The sequence below is a fragment of the Aythya marila genome (assembly GCF_965140915.1).
Source record: "Aythya marila genome assembly, chromosome: 7".
Classification (NCBI taxonomy): Eukaryota; Metazoa; Chordata; class Aves; order Anseriformes; family Anatidae; genus Aythya; species Aythya marila.
In genome coordinates this window covers 32994422-33016594 of record NC_139048.1, presented here as the reverse complement: position 1 = coordinate 33016594, position 22173 = coordinate 32994422, and the positions used below count along the sequence as shown (strand labels likewise).

General features: G+C 43.8%; 1 protein-coding gene across 1 annotated transcript; it reads left to right on the top strand.

Annotated features, from left to right (window-relative positions):
* Positions 1 to 153: 153 nt before the first annotated feature.
* On the top strand, positions 154 to 16603 carry SUPV3L1 (Suv3 like RNA helicase). Its single transcript, XM_082764793.1, has 15 exons — positions 154 to 411; positions 3650 to 3727; positions 3989 to 4096; positions 5189 to 5303; positions 5883 to 6051; positions 6908 to 7019; positions 7285 to 7362; positions 7556 to 7647; positions 8564 to 8744; positions 9133 to 9226; positions 11245 to 11464; positions 11826 to 11906; positions 13384 to 13560; positions 15384 to 15532; positions 15929 to 16603. The coding sequence occupies exons 1-15, from the start codon at positions 174 to 176 to the stop codon at positions 16422 to 16424; spliced, it is 2388 nt and encodes a 795-aa protein (XP_082620919.1). The 5' UTR covers positions 154 to 173; the 3' UTR covers positions 16425 to 16603.
* Positions 16604 to 22173: the final 5570 nt, after the last annotated feature.

Sequence of the window (22173 nt, the reverse complement as noted above, 5' to 3'; positions counted from 1 at the left end):
TTTGCTCGTCCTCCCGTGTTCGGGGCCGAGCCCTTTCCCTTCCGGGGCAGCCCGGGCCCTACCCCCGGCCCCGCTCCCTCACGGCCTCGCCCAGGAAGGGGAGCGGCCGCCTGAGGCGGGCCGGGCCGGGCGCATGCGCAGTGCGGGCGGTGGCGGCGCTGCCCTTGAGGCGGATGAGGCGCTGCGCGGGGCCGCTGCTGCGCCTGGCGGGGCGCCGGCCGCTGCCCCTCCGCCATGGCGCCGCCGCCTTCCCGGCCTCCTCCTTCTCCTCCTCCTCCTCCTCCCCGTCGGACGGCGGCGGCGGCTCGCGGGCCCCCGACACCTCCCTCTTCGTGCCCGTGCCGCTCAAGCCCGTGGGCGACGCGGCGGAGGAGGACGTGGGCGCCGAGCTCACGCGGCCCCTCGACAAGGGTGGGTGCCGGATAGGCTGTCTGTCTGTCCGTCCATCTGTCCGTCCATCTGTCTGTCCGTCGGTCTGGCCGAGGGTGGGGTGAGGACGTCGGGGCGGCCCTGAGGCATGTGGGGGTGCGGGGCCAGCCGTTGGCGCGGCGGGCGGGAGGCTGACTGCGCCCCTCCCGGGGTGGGCAGCTCCCTGTACACCTGCTGAATTTATATATTTATATTTATTTATTTATATATCAGGTGCATCTCCTGCCCCGTGCATCCTTTTTCTTTATCCTGTAAGTGGAAACAGGAAAGAAATCCAATCCTGGGCCTGTAGGTGCTCTACACTCCTCTGTCCCTCAGTATAATTACATCCCCGGAAACACAGTGCAGTTTGGAGATGCTTTTTCACCGTTTTATTGAATCATAAACTGCACAGCTTCTTCCTTCTGCACGCTAAGAGTTACGTTTTACCCAGCTCTGCCAGGGTGCTGTCCTTAAAGACTTGCTAAGAAACAAGTTCCCGCTCCCCTCAGTGTTCAGCGATGCCAAGAGCTGAGGGTGTAAAAGAACATTTGTTTGTATGCCATCAGAAGACTTGATTAGGAGAACATTTTACTTTTATTAACCCCAGGTATAGGAAGCATGGGAAAGCGATCTAATTTGTTCGGAGCCTTTGAGAAAAGGATGCTTGGGTCTGACAGGTAAAAAGCGTAGTTAGGAGCAAAATCCTGGACAGGTGTAAGGCAAGAAACGTGTGTTGTCTTCAGGCTGGTCCGTGAGTAGTGGCTAAAGCTTGCCAACAAGTATGAACGGTAGCATACGGTACTCACTGTCACCTATACTAGACAAGCAGTTACGGTGGATTTCTTCAGAGTTATAATTAAAATGATATGGGAAAATATGTATAGATTCTGTGTGCTCTCGTAACTTCAGGAGAGAACAGATTGGCTAAAATCATTTGTGTTCCCGCAGATGAAAGCTAACTGCTTCAAACAACCTGAAGGTGTGAGGAATGCCGGCCAGGTGGCTGCTGTGGTGCTTGTCCGGCACAGTGGCCTGCAGCACCCTGTTTTGCTGGCAGTGATTTCGTATTTTGAAGCCTTAGCTTCCTTAGCAAATATCATCCACTCTTTTTTTTATGAAACAAATGCTTTTCCTCTGGTTTTCCTCCAGGATTCTTACCAGATCTTAACGCAAATCACGCATCTTCTTGTGGTATTTTGAATGAAGACACTCTCAGCTTCTACTGTCACATACTGTCCTAGATTCAGGGAAGAAGAATTTGTAGGCTGAGTACTTACAAGCTCTCTCACTACAGCGGCTGAAGAAACTTTGTTACTTACACTTTTCATAATTACAGTAAATCATCTTGTTAGTTTGTTATTTGCTGAAAGATACACTGGTCATACCTTCATGCTAGCCAAACATTGTCAATATAGCAGACACTGTTCTGGATTACTTTTGCAAAGCCAGGTCTGCAAAGGCTTTTATAACAAACCTGCTGCTTAACACCAAGTAGGGGAATTCATTCCCAGCTGCATCTTTATGCATCTATATTTTATTATCCTAACTTTTACTTCTTTAGGATGTCCTCATTAGTAGTGATGCATGCTTTCCATGTTAGTGTATCAAGAAGGTTACAAGTAGAAGGAGTATTGCTTTTGAGCTTTTCTTCCAGAGATTGTGCCAGAATATGTTGTAGCTTCTCATTGCTTTTACATTAATAGGGTTACTGATAGGTTTGTGTGGTGGTGACATCCTTGTTACGAAAAGCCTAAGTGCAGTGTTAATGATAAAACAATATGATGTTACTATATGATGGAGGGATTTAACATTAATTAACATGAAATTAAAATTTAAAATCTTCTGAGTTTGTGCCCTGCGGCTAGTTGTTTGAGAAATAGTGCTGCATGCAGTTATGTTAGCTGCAGTGGCTGGACACATGATTGGAGTGCGATGCCAGCTTCGTTTTGTTTGGATGGGCCTTATTGTTAAGGTAGTTGTGCTTAGGAAGGATTGGGACCTGGAGTGGGCTACGATGGTCCCAACGTCACATTGCCTCGGCTAGTAACAAATGTTCTGGCATTGACCTTTTCGTCTTGTAGTAAGGCCAGCAGGTTGCGACTTAAATACGTCTGATGTTGCGTTAACTTGTGTAACTTCTTATGGAGGCTTCTCAAGAGAAATTCATCCTCTTCCATTTTTCCAGTGTTTTCCAGTCTGTCTTTGATTTCCAAGGCTCTAAATATATTCTGATGAAAATATGAATATCTGTGTAATAAATGTAAGCCTGCTGGTAACAGCCTTCATCTTAGTTACCCCTGTGAACGCTTCAGAAGTAGTTTTCAGCCAATAATTTGAAATGAGTTATGAACAGACTGCGGCACTACTCTGTCCCACGCAGCATGGGATGGATGGAGCCACTGCTCTTGTGCTTCTGGCTTTGGCTGCACTGGTTTGCACTTCACCAAATTCTTGCCAAGCGATGATTTTTATTATTCAAAGTGGGCTATCTCTACTCTAGAGTATGGCTTTTCAGAAAAAATGAGGCAGTTTTTCAGGGATCTATGGTTGATTTCACGGGAAGCTTTTCAGATAGTCAGGTAATAGCTGCGGAGAGCAGAGCGTGGTGGTGTTCTGCTGGCAAACTGCATCTTGTACCAGTTCTGGCACTGTGTACTACAGGGCTGCTGGACTTGAACTTTAAGAATAACGTAAGGTTATGGCCAGGTGCTGCTGAGACTTGCTAGGTTGCTATGAATTCCCAATTTGTTATCGATGGGGAGCTGACATTTCTGCTGTTGTGATTTGACTAACATTTAATGACCTCTATTCTATGTTTTATAATATTTAATACAATTTTCTTAAAACACAGAACTTGCCTTTCAGGGGACGGAATGGGTTTATTAATGACTTTATAATAATCAGGTGTTCACATCAAACCCCTTGGTTTGTGACAGATATGAGGAAAGTCGGCTAAGTTTTCTTCTATCTTATGTGAGATTTTACATTAAAACCTGCTGTTTACTGATAAGTGCTGATAAAAAGCAAACAAAAAACACCCCCAGACTTAAAATTGTCCTTTGCCACAACAGCCTGAGTTATTGGTTGGGTTTCATTTGGGGAAAAATCATTTGAGTCTGTTCAACATGGCAAAGATGCCCTCACTCTGAAGTAATGGGACTATAAGCCATGATTTTGGGGTCGGCAGAATGCGATGTAGTGTTGAGCGAGCTAACAAAATGTTCTTCTCTTTCTGCAGCTGAAGTTCTAAAAAACTTAAATAAGTTCTACAAAAGAAAAGAAATCCAAAGACTAGGAACAGAAAATGGATTAGATGGTAAGAAAATGTTCTAAGAGTTTCTTTTATGTGAACTCTCTTTTTATTTGGGTATGTTAGTAGTAGATTGGATCTTTTACAGTTCTCACAGCACTGCTTGTTAGGTTGCCTCTGTCGCTAGGTTTAAATAACCTTTAATTGCTTGTAATAGCTCAAGTGAAGGTGCAGGTTTTTAATGGACCACGTCAGTGGTTTGTTACGTGTTTATAAACACGGTGTCGTGATTCTACTCACATGGACTTTTTCATTGTCTTTTTGCAGCTCGCCTGTTTCACCAAGCCTTTATAAGCTTTAGGAAATATATCATGGAATCCAGCTCTGTGAGTGCTGATTTGCATATTATTCTCAATGATATATGCTGTGGTGCAGGCAAGTATCTGGGGTGCTTGGAAAATAAAATGTGCATTTTTCTCTTGTTTTTAACCGCTGTACTTACCTGTCTACCTGTTGGACCCCCCCTTCGGTGCTGTAAAAGAGGTTGAAAATCGTTCTGCTTCCTCTTCAGAACCATTTGTGCCCATCCTATGGGGTGTTCTGTCTTTAAATCTTCTGAAGTGGAGACAAAAGAGGTGGAAGTCTTAGCAAGTAGAAGCCCATTGTTTTATAGCATCTGTTCCTTGGTGAAACGGAAACTGTGCTGTTTGATTTATTCCTCTCTCAAAAATTTAGTAGTCACTAGGGGGCACTTTGAGAGCGTTGTCCTGCCCAGGTGGCTTGAAAAACTTGGGAACACAACTCTGTGACTGTTCTGCTTCTGTGTGGCGCTAGTAGAGAAAGTGCTGTTTGCTTGCTTGCTTACTGCTTCGTGCGTTGTAATTAACGGCACTTAACCAAGAGGTGATGCTAATTGGGAACAGCACAAACAGCTTTCTCCAGAGTTTGAGCTTTAGGACTTTGGCATTGTACGTATTTTTTTAATGATGATAATATAAAGGTTACAGTGTCCTTAAGTTTTGTCTTAAAATGTAAAAGTGTTGGTTTTAAGTCTTGAGGAAATTTTTCTCTTTAGGAAATTTAAGAAATCATTATATATTAGTTTTGTATAAAATCTTTCACGTAGTTTCTTTATTTTATTCCAAGGCCACAAATGAATTCAGCAATAAAAGATGAAAATCTTCATAGGACAGAAAAAGCTATTTCCCACCCAGCTTTTTCATAGCTTCTCATTTTATTTGGAAGTTCTCTAGACTTGAAGATTAAGGAGAGTGAATTTACTGAACCGAGTTTATTTTTCATGCTTCTTTGTGTTTGTAGAACATTGTTTAATGAGCCCATGGCTCATGTTAGTTTACCTTTCTGTAGTTATGATATTGAACTTTAGAGCTTTTTAGCTCTAGAGTTTTTAGAACTTTGTTGAAGTAATTACTGAAGTTGTGGTGGAAGTAGCATTATTTATTTTTTCAAAATTTGTTACGAAGATGCATGCCTTTGGACGGGCATTCAGGCTTTCTTGTCTTCTAGGTCACGTGGATGATCTCTTTCCGTTTTTCTTGAGACATGCCAAGCAGATCTTTCCGATGCTGGACTGCATGGATGATCTGCGAAAGATCAGTGATTTAAGGCTGCCGCCCAACTGGTCAGTGAGTTGAAGTGCTTGTGGTGTTTTCTTAGCCTCACATAATTTCAGAGTCTGTGGATTTGAACTTCGATGGATATTTGCATTATGTTTTCAGTTCCAGTTCTCTCTTTTTAGAATAACTTGTCAGCAACTCTCATCTATGTTACAAGATAGTTTGCAATCAATTAAAAGGAAAAGGAGAGCATGTCAGCTATGAAAGTAGCTGAGTTGGTATTCTCTTCCCAGAAAGCTGACTTGTGTCTGTATCTGGGAATTAGCGTGTTGGAACATTAAAATGTTAGTGCACCCAAAGAGAGACCGTAGTAATGAGAGTTATTTTGAACACCGTTTATGAATTTCAATCTCAGTCTTAGGAAGCATTGCATGGTTAGTATGATGAATGGATAAGATACAGGAGCTTCATGTCTTATAGGGTGTATTCAAGAACTTGACCTTTCTGCTTTCAGCACACATGAAAGTTTACTGATATGCAAATGTTTAAGCTAATTGGGAATTTCACCTATATCAGTATCCAGAACAGATACAGGTTCAACAAATCTTTTTTTTTTCTTTTTTTTTTTCTTGTGTGTGTTTCAGGTATCCAGAAGCTAGGGCTATTCAGAGAAAGATAATATTCCATGCTGGCCCTACGAATAGTGGAAAAACCTACCATGCTATCCAGAGATTTTTGTCAGCAAAGTCTGGAATATACTGTGGTCCATTAAAACTTCTGGCTCATGAGATCTTCCAAAAGAGTAATGCTGCTGTCAGTATGTTGTTTTACTTACCTGTTTCTTAACTCTTGGAGCAGCGTCATGAATGCATGTTTTAGTGCTGTGGTTGCTTAAAGGAGGCCGTGAAGCAGTGTACTTGAAAGGGTGCTTTTGGCAAACTGTGGTGGTTTAGCCTGGTTGTACTGTTAGATTTTTCTGTCTCAAAACCATTGCTTCTTTTATCCTGACCTTTATTTTAGCTTGTACTCAAGTAATTACCCTTGCTTAACTCCCATCAACCTTTTGCTTCAGTGTTTAAATACATTTAACTCAGCCATCTAATAAAGTTGTGCAACTTCAGATTGGGTGAGTTGGTGAAAGCCAGCGCCCTGTTATAACAGGTCGTTAGAGGAGGTGTTCTTTTGTACTTTGCTGTTGTTGTTTACTTTTTTTTATCGTTTCTGACATCTTTCCGAAGGGTTTTCACCAGGGTGTTTGCAGCTGCACAGAACCATACCTGTTCTGAGGTATTACTGTAGCACATCACACATTAGTGCAGCGTAGTATGTAGATATAGCAGTGTTTAACAAGGTTCTTGTCACTTCTCTCTCTATATTGTTAAGTCTGAGAATTTCTAAGTAAGAGTACATCCAAGTAAGATGTAATCTCCTGCAGGAATGGGGGAGGGCATCTCATTAAAGATATTACCTCTTCATTATGCCCTTCAGTCTGATAGGACTTAAATACAGGCCACAAGTCTCAAAAGGCCGAGTAATTATTTTCTGGGTAGCTTCCTTTATACTGTCTTAGAAGCTACTTTAAGAAACTGTTTTTTTTTTTTTTTCCCCTTTGGAAAGAGGATTATATTATATTCAGGAAATGTAACATGAGTTTTCTGAATTCCCGTAGAACGTGCCCTGTGATTTGGTGACAGGAGAAGAGCGTGTGTATGCCAATGAAGATGCCAGACAAGCTTCTCATATTGCTTGTACCATTGAAATGTGCAGCACTAACACACCTTGTACGTATATAAAATCGTTTGTCACATCTCTGGGATCTTTGCGGGTGTTATTGCTGGTACTCCGAAGTAGCAGAACCATTCCTTTTCACTCCTACTTGAGCAATTTCTGAGTTATTACCTGGACCATCTTAACTTAGCTTTTTGCTGGCAGAGGCTTAACTTGATTTGAGCAACATTTTTGAAAGCCTTTGTGATGTTCATTCCTGTGTAATAATGCTCTTCTGGATGCTCTTCCTCTGTTCATCATATTTTTCTTGTTTTTAAGATGAAGTTGCTGTGATTGATGAAATTCAGATGATCCGAGATCCTGCCAGAGGGTGGGCTTGGACAAGAGCCCTTCTAGGTAAGCTTGTTAGTGTTGGCAATTAACTTTTGTTCATAGGTTATGACAATAATTCACAATTTAATATGAGGTGAAGTATCTTGATGCGTTTAGTAAGCAAAATGTAGTATTTGGGTATCTGTTAATGTCAGTCAAAGTGTCTGCTGGTTATAAATACGTAACTTCTTACTTTGTTTCGCTGGGTCTTGTTCAGGACTCTCTGCGGAAGAAATCCATGTTTGTGGAGAGGCTGCTGCTATTGACTTGGTGACAGAACTCATGTACACCACAGGGGAGGAAGTTGAGGTAAGCTTTTTAGTTCTACAAAGCTATGGCTAGAGCATCCTGTTCTTCTTGCTGGGATAACAGACTAAAACACAGGCTCTTGTCTGGGATACTGCTGATCAAAGTTAGTCTTGCAGGAGTCCTGTTAACGTGTTTCTCAATTCCTGTAAACCAAAGGAGATGTTATGAAGTGTTTTTTTTTGTTTTTTTGTTTTTTTGTGTGTATAGCGATATTGTTTTGACTTACAAGAAAGGCAATTGGTTTCCTGACTTCCCCTCAGGGTATGCTGTTGCTGTTCAGTGGCTTTCTTTACTCTTTTGTTTTTCCTGGATGGAACCATGCCTTCAGTTCTCTCAGGTTATTTGATCCGTTGATACTTACTCTCCATATGAGGAGGAAAACTCTTAAGAGCTTTCATCTCCAGAAGAAAGCGATTGCAAAATCTCTGCAACCCAACTTAGCTGTTATGAATTCTGCTGCCTTCAGAAGATTCCTTTCTGAAGAGCATTAAAAAACAAAATTTGGTCCTAAGAAAGTGCAGTCTACATGATTTCTTGGTGAATTAGCTGTAACATGACATATATCTGCTTGCAGGGCTGTGCAGCTGTGAAAGAGTTACAACATGCAGGTGACTGAAATAAGGAAAACAAATTCATTTCTTACAAGAATGGCTATTATGTAGTCTGTATTTCTTCACTGGAAACTAGTTGAGATGTAAAAATGTATAGTTCCTCTGCTTCTTGAAAAGGCCTTTTAGTTCTCAGCCTGGGAAATGTTGCAAGCATGCAGCTGCGTGAGGTGTATGTCACCTTCTCTCTGGTAGTTATCCTTCCAGGACTGTGTTAGTCAGTTGTGACAATAACCATGCTCGATGATCTTCCACAGGAATTTTTCATTTCAAAAACACATTATCGTTGGTAACTCCTTTAATTCCAGGTCCGAAACTACGAAAGACTCACTCCTCTTACAGTGTTGGATTATGCCTTAGAGTCTTTGGATAACCTCCGGCCTGGGGACTGCATTGTTTGTTTCAGTAAGAACGACATTTATTCTGTCAGTCGGCAGGTTGAAGCTCGAGGATTAGAGTGTGCTGTCATCTATGGCAGTCTGCCACCAGGTGAAGTTTCCTTCCTTTTATTTTTATGAGAATGCTCTAATTTTGCTGCTTTTCTAGAAAAAAAAAAAACAAAACACTTTTAAAATGAAGTTTTCCTAGTTTTGCATCTAGATATAAAGACTTCTGTTGAATGGTGCTTTTAATAATCTTGGGGTCAGACCTTTTATTACGTACTTAATCTTGTTCTTCAGAATGAGATGAGATCTATCCACAGCTCTGGGACTGGTTTTAAATTCCTGCCCCTCTACCCTCAACCACAGCGTGATACCAGGCTGATACCTTTTTTTTGTCCTTGATCTATTATAAAGACATCAACCTTAGTGATAAGCTGTATTTGTTTTCTAAGAGCAGTTTGCTATGTGAAGTGTTTGTTTTTTTTTTGCTTTAGGAACAAAACTTGAACAGGCGAAGAAATTTAATGATCCTGATGATCCATGCAAAATTTTAGTTGCTACGGATGCAATCGGAATGGGACTCAATTTGTAAGTATACAGGTTATGGTATGATTTTTTGGGATCTGATACCTGCATTAGTTTGCTCACTTTTTTCCGGCCAGTCTGACCGGATTGGCTAAATATCTGCTATGTCTAAAAAAACCACAGTACTTACGTTTTATTTTTGAAGCACTGATGAATTTGATTGGGTAGGACTGAGCTTTAATTCTAAAGCTGATTCTAAAAATGAAATGGCCTACTTGATCTAATTCTATGTCACAGTAAGCACTGTTAAGGTGCTTCTGATTTGTGGGGGTCAGATGGGCTGGGTTGTTAGCATCAGTCTCTTGTATTTGTGAAATGAAAGAGCGTGGCCAGCAGGGCTGGGGAAGTGTTTGTGCATCTGTACTTGGCACTGGTGAGACTGCAGCTCGAGCACTCTGCTCAGCTTGGGGCCCCTCACTGCAAGAAGGATGCTGGAACGTGCTCAGAGAGCACTGAAACTGGTGAGGGTACTAGAAAACAAGATACACGAGGAGCAGCTGAGGGATGTGGGGTTGTTTAGTCGTGGTTTTGGGTGGCGGAGTTGCCATCCCTGAAGACACTTAAGAGACATGGTTTAGTGGTGGACTTGGTAGTGTTACGTGGTGGTTGAACTTGATGATCTTACAGGTACTTTCCAACCTAAATTCTATGATTCTGCGAAGTTCAGTCCGGTTTCAGAGGTATTATGCTGCTGAAAGCAATGCAGTCGTATTGCTATCAAATGCTAAGGCAGATCACAGAATCACAGAATCACAGAATTTCTAGGTTGGAAGAGACCTCAAGGTCATCGAGTCCAACCTTCAACCTAACGCTAACAGCCCTCCACTAAACCATATCCCTAAGCTCTACATCTAAACGGCTTTTGAAGACTTCCAGGGATGGTGACTCCACCACTTCCCTGGGCAGCCTGTTCCAGTGCCTCACAACCCTTTCAGTGAAGAAGTTCTTCCTAACATCTAGCCTAAAACTCCCCTGGCTCAACTTAAACCCATTCCCCCTCGTCCTGTCACCAGGCACGTGGGAGAACAGGCCAACCCCCACCTCGCTACAGCCTCCCTTGAGGTACCTAAAAAGAGCGATAAGGTCGCCCCTGAGCCTCCTCTTCTCCAGGCTGAACAAGCCCAGCTCCCTCAGCCGCTCCTCGTAGGACTTGTTCTCCAGGCCCCTCACCAGCTTTGTCGCCCTTCTCTGGACCCGCTCAAGCACCTCGATGTCCTTCTTGTAGCGAGGGGCCCAAAACTGAACACAGTACTCGAGGTGCGGCCTCACCAGAGCTGAGTACAGGGGGACGATCACCTCCCTAGCCCTGCTGGTCACGCTGTTCCTGATACAAGCCAGGATGCCGTTGGCCTTCTTGGCCACCTGAGCACACTGCTGGCTCATATTCAGCCGACTGTCCACCATCACTCCCAGGTCCTTCTCTGCCTGGCAGCTTTCCAACCATTCCTCTCCCAGCCTGTAGCTCTGCTTGGGGTTATTGCGCCCCAGGTGCAGGACCCGGCACTTGGCCTTGTTGAACTTCATGCAGTTGACCTCAGCCCATCGGTGCAGCCTATCCAGATCCTCCTGCAGAGCTTTCCTACCCTCAAGCAGATCGACACACGCACCTAACTTGGTGTCATCTGCAAACTTACTGAGGGTGCACTCGATCCCCTCATCCAGATCATCGATGAAGATATTAAAGAGGACCGGCCCCAGCACCGAGCCCTGGGGGACGCCACTAGTGACTGGCCTCCAACTGGACTTGGCTCCATTCACCACGACTCTTTGGGCCCGGTGAGGAGAGGACTGGGACCCCATTAGAACAGGACTGAAATATGTAGGGACGGGGATTCTTGTAACTATTATCCCATAGTCTTATGCTGCCCTTTTGAATTTGATACGTTCCTAAGTAATATCTGTGATTAATTTATGGAGGAGAAAAAGCCTTTGAAAATACGGCTTTCATTCTCCTGTAGGTGGTTGTGTATTGGAAATAATTTGCAAAACCAATTCCTTTTTTTTTTTCTCAAATATTTCAGGTGTATAAAAAGAATAATTTTTAACTCAATAGTAAAGCCAACTATCAATGAGAAGGGAGAGAAGGAAATAGATTTAATTACAACCTCTCAGGCTCTACAAATTGCGGGCAGAGCTGGGCGTTACGGCTCATCTTTCAAGCAAGGAGAAGTCACAACGATGCATCGTGATGACCTAGTGCAGCTGAAGGAGATTCTGAGTGAGCCTGTGCGCCCTGTGAAGGTGAGAGGCTCAGTTCCCAGTGTGTACAGATGTGCTCTGGAGCTGTGTTACAATCTTCTGATCCCAAATCATTTTTCTTTGTGTGTATGAACAACTTAGTGACAAAAACGTTTTTTGTCATGCTGGGATTATTTTGAATATATGGCTCATTTGGAGGCTTGCAATACCTCCAGCTGTATCGAAACTGCTTTTTTAAGAATTAAAAGCTCAGAAGTTTGTAAGGTCCAAATGAGTGTGCTCAAAAAACTGGACTCTGTAGGGTGTTTTGGCATATTATCTTTCCAGATTCTTCATCTGATGCGCTAATTTAAGCACAATGTTGAGAATTAATGGAAAATGTTGTCTTTGTTTTTCCCTTTAGGCAGCTGGCCTCCATCCTACTGCTGAGCAGATAGAAATGTTTGCTTATCATCTCCCGGATGCCACTCTTTCCAATCTAATTGTAAGAGCAATCAAAATATTAGCTTCTGTAGCATTGCCTATAGCACTGCTTTCCTAGAAATGTGTACTTTAAAAACGAAACAGACAGCTTTGTGTGTATCAGTTGGATTCTTCTTTTTACCACAGCCGTGACTGCAAATACATTTTGAACGCCTACTTATTCCATTTCATAATAAATTTGAAAGCCTTTGAAGTGTGTAAATATGTGCACTTGTGTTAAAGAGCATGCAAGATCCTTTTCATTTCACCTTTCCTCCATTTCAAATGTAGACTTTGTCTGTGTCTGAAAATCTTAGATTGAAATTTTAACAAATTTATGTGAAAACTCCTGGGAAACGGAGCTGGTCGTGTCAGGTTTCTATATATCTGAGAGCTTCTGTGGACTTTACAGTAAAACAGTCTGCTGAGCTTGGTGTAAACAGATTTTGTGGGATCTACTTGATCTCATCATTACATGGATGATAGAATTTTTGGAAGCACCTGAAGTGTTTGAAGTAAAAATTAAGTTTCCAATGCTGTATTTAAACAATAGTTTCACTGGTTTTAGCACAATGAGAACTTCTTGGCAGCTTTCAGGGGTATGAGTGCATATTTAGCTCCCCTCTGAGATGCTGTTACGTAGCAAATTACAGTTTCTAACCTTGAGATAGAAGATTACACGCAGAGACCTCCTGGAAGATTAGACTGGTAGGGTAACAGCACATCTTCAAAATCTAACTGTTTTTCTGAGCTAGCTTGTCAGTATCAAGATTTATTGAAAAAAAAGAAAACGTCATTATCAATCTCTCTAAGAATTCAGTTGCATATCCAATTAAGAAGCTCAGTACTTCTGTAAAGATCTATTAAAGAAAAAAATCTTCAAAAGATTTACACTAGAGAAACTAGTTTTGTGGGCCCATAAAAATTCCACCTGCAGTGTGCAGTGGCATCTCCTATTACTCCAGACCTTGGATAAGTTTCAGGTATTCTTTGAACTTCTCTATTGCAACACCAGATTTATCTTGTGACTTCTTTCTTCCTAAAATAGATCTGCTCCTGGCATTGGTATAAAAATAGCTCAATTGTTGAATTTTGTGATGTAAAGTTAGCGTTTTGGGTCATGCTAAGTGACAAACCTGGAATAAGTTTGAAATGTGGAAATAATTGATTCTTGTGATAGTGTTCTTCGAAGCTGAAGTGTAGTTTTTTTGAACATAAAATTGGATACTTAAAAGACCAGTTGAAAATGCTTCTACAAAACATAGTGCTTTATGTCTTATCCTCTGATCTTGTGTCAGAGAATTTGGTTAAAATTCTCTTAAAAGAGTAGAGGGAGCTCCTCTGACCTTTTTCTTATTACTGTGGTTCAAATTAGTATTTTTAACTGTTCTGTCAGTATAACTAGCATTTCAAACACCAAATCATTTTGTTTTGTCAATATAAAATGTGACAACCCTTTCCTGCAATAACACCCTCTTCATTTGATTATGTTTTCACAGGATATTTTTGTGAGTCTCTCACAAGTTGATGGGCTTTACTTTGTCTGCAATATTGATGACTTCAAATTTCTAGCAGATATGATTCAGCACATTCCACTAAATTTGCGATCACGATATGTCTTCTGCACTGCACCCTTGAATAGAAAAGAGCCCTTTGTGTGTACCACGTTGTTGAAGGTCAGTTATTGTTTGTTCCCTAGAAAATGTCGAATTGGTATTGAACTGAGCAGGTTGTGGTGCAGTGGGACTTGTCTAGCTGCTCTGCTTATTGTGGGTATGTCATTGCCTCATTTGAGAGCATTCTTAACATGCTCATAGGTAAAAAAAATAATAAAAAAATAGAGTTTTTTTTTAATTGTATTCTTCACCTGGAAGGGGAAAGCTCTTCACTTCTGAGAACTGATTTCTTTTTGAGATGTCAATTAGAATTTGAATAGTTTTTCCACCGTTTGCCTCAGAGAATCACGCTGCTTGCCTTGCAAGTGGTCTTGTAATGGGAGAGATCAGAAGTGTAGCTGTTAGGTAGTCACTTGTGCACAGGTAAGCTTTGCACTGCAGTGTGTCTAGTCATGAAAAATAGTCCTTAAAAACCAGCACGCCCCTAATTCAGGGTGTTAGGTCGTCAACAAAACAGAAGAATGTGGGACTGAATGTGACTGTTGATGTTATAGTACAATTGTGTAGAATTAAACTCCCACAAGATGTTGTGCTGTAAAATTGATCTCAGTTCAGTTTGCAGGCCTGGGTAAACTCTTTTTGTCAGTGCTCCTGCAGTGATTATTTGAAGGAATTTTCAGTCAGCTGATTTCAGTTTTTCAGGATCAATAATCTCTTTCAGGCCTTTCACTTTGTTAGAAGCTATTATCTTTCTCTCTTTTTTTCAAGGATTGTGTTAGTCTAAAAATTTAACCTCGTGTCACATATATCAGATAGACTTGAGCTTTTAAAAACTGGCAAGTAACTTTCTTTAATAGTTGAGTGATTGATTTCAAGAGTTTAAAAAAAATAAATTTTGCCTTCTTAACTAAATGCCAAGCATCCAGATCCCACATAATAGAGGTGTAGAAGGTCGTAAAGTGATAGTGTACATTTATTTAACAGCTGACACATCAGTTGTTGAATGCTGATGTGAATTTCAGCCCCTTATGAAAAAACATCCTGGTACTAGCAAGTTAGGAACTAGTTAATCCAAGTCATCAGTACTCCTGACATTTTTAAATTTAAATCTTACTTGTCTTGTTTATCTGTTAGTAAAAGAGCCAAGATGTCTAGGTTTCAGAAGAGCTGTTACTGCAGATTAATCTGTTTGGGTTGTGAGTAGTGCCTTTCATAAGTCAGGGAACACATTTAATACGATTTTCTCAATCCTGGAGATTCTGAAAAAAAAAAAAAAAAAAAGATAATTAACAGAATAGGGACAAGAGGAGAAGAAAAGACCAAGTCTGCATGCTCTGCTAGATGAAATCATATGCCTCCAGTGTTAGGTTTTGCTGGATAGCTCTGTACTTCTGTTGCTTAACTCTGTGCACGGCCCATGGACAAATTGTGTTAATGAGGCCTGGGAAAGGAGAGATGACTGCTATGTTGAGCAATTAACTAAAAGAATGTGTGGCATTTGGGCTGTGTAAAACAAAGCAGGTATTTTCTGGAATATTGTACGTATACAGACTCGAGGGAATTTAGTTCACTGGGATTATTTTGAGTTGGCTAACGGCTGTTTCTTTAATAATGAACTGGCCTGCAAACATTAGCTAGCAGTAGGCTGTGGTACTGACTCTCAATCAGTTCTGTGCTCGGAGGATTACAGTGGGCCTTTGCTAGCGTGCAGCTGCCCAACTGCAAACTACCCTTCTGCTGGTTACAAAGAATGTAAACAGCCTGTTTGTTTATAAACTGCTTGGATAATGCAACTGGTTACAGAAATGGCTGTGCTGTAAACAAATTTATTTGTTCTTTCCTGACTAATTGCATATTTTACTGAATCCTCTTTTTTCTTTCAGTTTGCAAGACAGTTCAGCAGAAATGAGCCTCTGACGTTTGACTGGCTCTGTCGGCACACCAAATGGCCGCTAGCCCCACCAAAGAACATCAAGGAACTTGTACACCTCGAAGCTGTTCATGATGTTTTTGACCTCTATCTGTGGTTAAGGTATTCACTTGGTGCTTGGGAATCGCTTTTTTTTCCTGCTAATATTTATGAATTGCTGTCCTAGAAAGCAGTGTGTTTCCAGCTAGTGTGAATGTGATGCAGTATGGGCTCATTTGATGGCTCTTTGGAGGATTTTGGCAAATGCAGGTGTAGCTATGTTGTGGGAGCAAGTTGTAGGCTCTGCAGAGAACAGTTTGTGACTGACAGAAAGTTAGAAACAAGGAGATCCTGGACTGAAGCAGCTGCAGTGCCACTTAAAATATAGTGATCTTCTCATGCAACACGTAATAATTTTTCTTTTTTACTTTACATAATATATATCTCATTTTTGTCCCAGTCTGCATTCCTTTAGTGTAAAGGTTCAATTGTATTTTGTTTTGTTTCACCTCTCTTCAGTTACCGCTTCATGGATATGTTCCCTGATGCTGCCCTTGTAAGGAGTATTCAGAAAAAACTAGACGACATCATACAAATTGGTGTCTGCAACATCACGAAGCTGATCCGAGCGTCGCAGTCGAGTGCTGCTCCTGGAGCAGCAGAAGTTGTGCCGGAAGACTTTCCTCTTTCAAGGACTAAAAGAGATAGCAGGGTGTTTTCAGACCATCGTGGTGTGAAATCCCCAGAGCCACTCTCTGTTGCACTGGAGGTTCCAGGAGAAAGAAGAGCCAGGAGCTTGAAAGCTTACAGGTCTTCTGTGAGGCAGGAGGATTTGAAAAGCCATGGACGTGGATCGCTTGCCAACAGGTTGCTGCGTGAAGGACTTCTAACACAAGAGATGCTGAGGCAGCTGGAGAGTGAGTGGCAGGATCAGCACAGGAGCGGTAGATACGGCTTAGCCTCAAAAAGAGATGATGAGAGTAGTTCAAAGGAAACTGGAAAAAAGAAAAAATAGAATCCATGTCATAATTCTGTTTAGTTTTTATTAATAAAATAAAATACTATTTTAATAACTACTTTGGCATTTCGTGTTTACACTGCTGCAGCTCCGTGATGGTGTTCTCCTCCTGTGACCACTCATGTGAAGCACTCAGAGAGGCGGACTCCTGTAAGCTCAGAGGCCGTGCCTTTGCTTTCCCCACTCTGCTGTACACTTGTTCACTGTGAAAATCGGAAACCGCTGCTGCCTTGCAAGATATCCTCACCTCATTAATAAACACCAGATATTTCACTAGTGGTGAATTAGCTACTCGTTCCATTCCTTCTCAAAGGGCAGAGTTAAGCAGATAACAAACAGGTAATGAACAACCTGGCAGGAAATTTGGTCAGAACGATGACAGGAATCATGTGCCTCTAACCTTTGGGTCTTGTGAAAATGGGTAAGGAGGCAAAAAGCATTTGTGTTAATGCCTTGGGTATGATGTCATGCAGGTCACAGGAATTTTGAGATAAATAGCAGTTCTGTCATCCGAAGGGCAATTAAGTCTGTCCTTGCTCTTTATATTGTATTCTTTTCTGCAGGAAATGCTTATCCCACAAACTCAGGCAATGTTTGGGGGGAAAAAAAAGTTAGTATCGTTTTTTGGGGGAAGGTGATTTTAGAGGCATAGATGTAACTTAGTCATTCTTGAGAAATTCAGATATCTTATTCTTTTTTTTTTTCTAATTCAGTTTTATACAAATTACTTTGTTCTGTTGCAATTCATAATTTTTTTTTGTTTCCTGTTTTAGCTTGTTGGTGACATCTGGATTTTGATGGGAGACATGAAATATTCAATTAAACTGTAAGCTGTTAGGTAGAGTAAGTAACAGCCAGGCGTTGATGCTTGTGCCAGTGGTATTCCCACATACCTTAAAGTGGAAAACCTGTGTGCATACCACCACGAGGAAGGTTTAGTTTGTTGGAACTGAGTTCTCAGGAAACTCTACCTGATAGGGTCACTGAACAAGGTTTAAGGCAGTGCAACACCAGGCTATGCCTGTTTCATATATGACTGTGCTCTGTCACTGTAGTGGGTTTACGTGGCAAGGTTTTGGTAGCAGGGAGCCATAGGGGTGGTTTCTGTGAGAAAGATCTAGAAGCTGCCCCATGTTTGGGAAGGGCCCCATTGTTTTCCAGATCCGAGCCAATAAGCGATGTTGTTTTGCGCCTCTGTGAGAGCATATTTAAGACAGGGAAAAAACGCTGCGCCACACAGCAGCCGGGAGAGTCAAGGGAGTGGGAGAACAGCCTTGCACCAAGGTCAGTGTAGAAGGAGGGGGAGAGGTGCTCCAGGCGCCGGAGCAGAAGTCCCCTGCGGCCTGTGGTGAGGACCATGGTGAAGCAGGATGTCCCCCTGCAGCCCATGGAGTACCACGGTGGAGCAGGGTTCCACGCTGCAGCCCGTGGAGGAGACCACGGTGGAGCAGGTGGCCCTGCACCGACGGAGGCTGCCGCCTGTGGAAGACCCCTGCCGGAGCAGATTCCGGGCCGGACCTGTAGCCCGTGGAGAGGAGACCACGCAGGAGCAGGTGATCTGGCAGGAGCTGCTGCCCGTAGGGGAGCCAGGTTGGAGCAGTTTTCTCCTGAGGGATGGACCCCGTGGTACGGACCCATATCTGGAGCAGTTCTGGAAGAGCTGCTGCCTGTGGGAAGCCCACGCCAGATCAGTTCATCAAGGACTGCATCCCATGGGTGGGACCCCACAGCACAGGGGACGAGAGTGACCGAGAAGGAGCGGCAGAGAAGTGCTGTAGACTGACCATAACCCCCATTCCCCGTTCCCCTGCGCCGCTCGGGGGGAGGAGGTGGAAGAGGGTGGATGGGGGGGGAAGGTGCTTTTGTTTTTTCTCCTTTGTTTTCTCACTTCTCTCGCTTGTTAGTTGTAGGCAATAAATCTTACTATCTCCTTATGCCGAGTCTGTTTTGCCCGTTACAATAATTATTGCGTGATTTTCTCGTCCTTATCTCAATCCTTGAGCCCTTTTCACATATTTTCTCCCCATTCCTCTTTGAGGAGGGGGAGTGAGAGAGCGGCTGTGGTGGAGCTCGGCTGCCCACTCGAGCGGAACCACGACAGTCACCCTTGCAGTTATTTTTAGTGTAAGAAGGTTTCAAGTACACCTTTGAGGTCCTGGTAGAGATACTGGGGAGTGGAAAAATTGGCTGCTGAAACTGCTGTGTGTGCTCACAGAGTGGGATTTCAGCAGTAGGATGTGTTGCTGTGGCTGCATGGGGAGAATTATGTTGTGGCAAGTCTGTGTGTGTGGTTGGCTACTCACAAGCCTGCAGATGCTGCTTGTCTTTATGTTGGGATACTTGTGAAAATGGGTGAATTCTCTCTGTCAAATACCTGACTTTCTAAAATGTTCAACCGCATCTCTCTGCAGCTGGAAACTTAGGTCTGAATCCCCTTTGCTTCCTGGTAGCATCAGAGCTTATAGCTGCTGATCAGAAGCAAGTCTGCAGCAGTCTGAACACAGTTTTAAAAGCTGTTTTGGTGTATTTCATGCACTTTCCCCATTACTTACTGAAATGCAGGTAGTGTGTAAATGCTGCTAGTTCATGTCCTCTGCTGATTTCAGGACCTAACACGAGGAGGGAAATTTTTGTGTTCTTCAAATGGGGCTTTGCTATGGATGTGTGGCCATGGCCATGTGAACGTTGGGAACTTTCTGCTCTGGGGAGGAGTGATTCTCTTTTCCTTTCCAGAGTCAGGACAGCCTCTGCTTAAATGCAGCATGACGGGCACAGAACAAAAACTTGCTGCTGTCCCTTGCTTCTGGACTGCTTTGGTAAATGTACCCTTGAATTGTGTGCTAAGCTGCTTCCCAGTGTGTGCTTCTGAGCAAGGAAAGAGGAGCTGGGACTTGGAGGTGGGAGCCAGCCTTGTGTTTGAGCAGCAAGCCTTGCAGGCCGGGAGCGAGATGACTCTGAGCATTCTTTTTCGTATTTTGCCCAGATTAGCGTTTGGCTTAATTCAGCGCCCGTTCCCATAGTGACTCCATAGTAACTGGTCAAGAGCTCTGAGGTTTATTCAGACGTTTCCAGGCTGACTTTTTATGAAAGTTTTCTTTTCTTCTGAGCTAATGGTGTGGTTGTCTTTGACTCTGGGTGCTGGGGCTGCCAGCTTGGTCCCATGTGGTAAAATCCGGACTGGTGTGGTGCAGAGCTACACGAGCTGCACGTTTTTAATATGTCCTGGGCAAGCAGGCCCTTGGGGGGAGTGGAGTGGCCTGCTGCTCTTCCTCATGGGGCTGTGCTGAGCCTTTGTTTTCCAAACAACAATACCAACATTGTTCTCCTGATTTGGGAATCACATTTGCAGAACTTTTGTTTCAGGTGTTCAGATTCCCAGATTAATTTCAGGCATTCCCGTTTCAGATGGTTGGAGTTTTATTAGTCTCACAATTTATTTGTGTGTGTGCACGTGTGTGATTGTTGTGCTTCTGATGGAAAATGATAAAACGATGGTAACAGTGCTGCTTGGTTAAAATAATAACAAAAAGCCTTCTTACTCTTAAGCTCATGTGCTTTTTGCTGTCTGTGTTGTCTCCGTCTCTTCTCAATGTCGTCTGTCCTTGGGGTGGATGTTCCAGTTGTTCCTCCCTGGTGTTCTGCCTTAATTTTGCAGGAAAACTCCCTCTGTCGTGTGCTCTGCTGGTCTGGGGACGCTCCAGCATCGAGGTTCTCTGGTGGCCTCCCGTGTTCCCGGAGGGCTTTCTTTCCCCTGAGCTTGCCTGCCCCCAAATGCTGGCATTGCTCCATGGGGACGTGTGTGACACTGAGGGGGGATGCTTTCATTTCAGGTACCCAAGGGCTCTGCTCCTGTCCCTTGGGAAGAATGTGGGGACCCGTTTGTGTTTTGGTTTTGAGGAACTTGTGGGAATGTATCAGGGGATCAAAGCTGCTGCTGCTGGGAGGGGAACTGTTCCCAAAGGATTTTGCTCCAAGCATGCGGCAATTGGAGCTCATCTGGTCTGGATCATCTCCCCTCTGCTGGCCAGTACTAAATGGCTGCCACATATTTGGGAATCGGGCCCTCAGTGCACTGAGCTGCTGTCTGCATGGCAATGGGATAACGTCTCGGCTTTTCTTACACAACAGCCTTCTTGGAGCTAGGAAGCACCAGAGGTGAGCGCAGTGAATGCGACGTGCCAGGTATTTCGCACAGCCTGCTGCCAGTTCCGTGACGTGTGGATCTTTGAGACCCTTTTCCAGTGGCATCTGTTAGAGAAAGAAAGAAAAGGGAGAACAAGGGACAAAGCTGCTGTATTACAGGCACAATGAGCTCTGGATCAGAGTGGCATGGAGCTGGAAAGGTGATGTTTTCAGTTTTGCTGGCCAGAGGGGTTGTGACTCGGATGGCACGGGCAAACAATGAGGAAAGAGACAGTCCCTCTGGGAGTCAGTCTCTGACTTAACGAGCCAGCAGTTATTAAAAGATGAATACAGGAGAAGTGAACCGTGCTTTCTGGCTGGTAGCGCGGCTTTTTTTCTTCTTTTCTCCCTTTCTCTTGAAGATCAAAGGCCTAATTTTAGAACCGGCCCTGTTTATGGACTGTTCATCCACTCCGTTTACCCTCACTTTTCTCGTTTTGGAATAGTGGGAAATCCACAGAGCTGGTGCGATCTCCTGTGTGGAGCTCACCCCTGATGCACGGCAGGCAGAAGGAACAAAAAAAAAGACCTCAGCCTTTCCAAGTGGAGCTTTTGTGTGATTTGTTTGCAGTTCTCTTCCCTTCCCTCAGCTCCTGCAGTCTTTCCTTGTGATCAGAGGCTGAGGAAATGTCACCTGTGGCTGCTCCTGATGTTCTTTGGATGATGTTTCAGCAGTCGGTATCCATATCAAACGGGCTGAGCCCGTGTCTTCAGGATAAATGTTGTGAGGAATAGCTGAAGGCTGTGTCAGATCCAGCTCTGGTGAAAAGGAAGCAGCTCCTGCTCCTGCAGCAGGCACGGGGTGCTGCCAGCCCGAGGCACGTCTTGGACCCAGTGCCACAGTCTGCTCTCTGCACCGGCAGCCAGGTCAGTCCATCCCCTCCCTGGGTTTTGCAACGCAGAGGATCTGCCTAGGTCTGAAACTTTGCCTCCAGGAGGGGTGAAGGGAGAATCGTCTGCACAAAACCTTTCTCCGCTGGGAATTGCGCAAGAGGCGTTTCAGCCGGGGGCAGGGGTCCGCGTGTGCCTCCTCTCCTTTGCGCAGCCGAGGCTTAGCTGAAGATAAGGGTGCACTGTGTGGAACTAGAGCAGAGTTAATTCATGCAGAAGAGCACGAGGGGAGTGCCGAGCAGAGGGAAGAAACCGAAAATCCTCTCCAACTTTCCCCATTCCCCGCAGCACTTTGCGCTGTGCTGGAGCCAGCTTTTCGGCCCCCGGGGGTAGGAAGCGGGGTGAAGCCGGGCAGGCTGCGTGGCAACTCCATGGCAAAGTGGTAACAATTCCCAAGGGGAGCAGGAACAACATCGATTTTTCTCCCCTTCAGCTTGGCAGCCCTCCAGGTGCCTGCTTTTGGCACAATGGAGCGTGGAGCTGGGGAGGGAGGGACTTTGGGGTGATGTTGGGGGAGATACAAAGAGACAGGAGTTTAATCATTGAACCGCTCACACTGGATGGATTTATTTCTGGACTCAATTTCCCAGGAACGCCACTGGCTCGCCCTGAGGGAAATGCCTCAGCTGAAGTTTCTCTAGCTCCAGCTTCGTGGATAAAGACGTATCGCTCT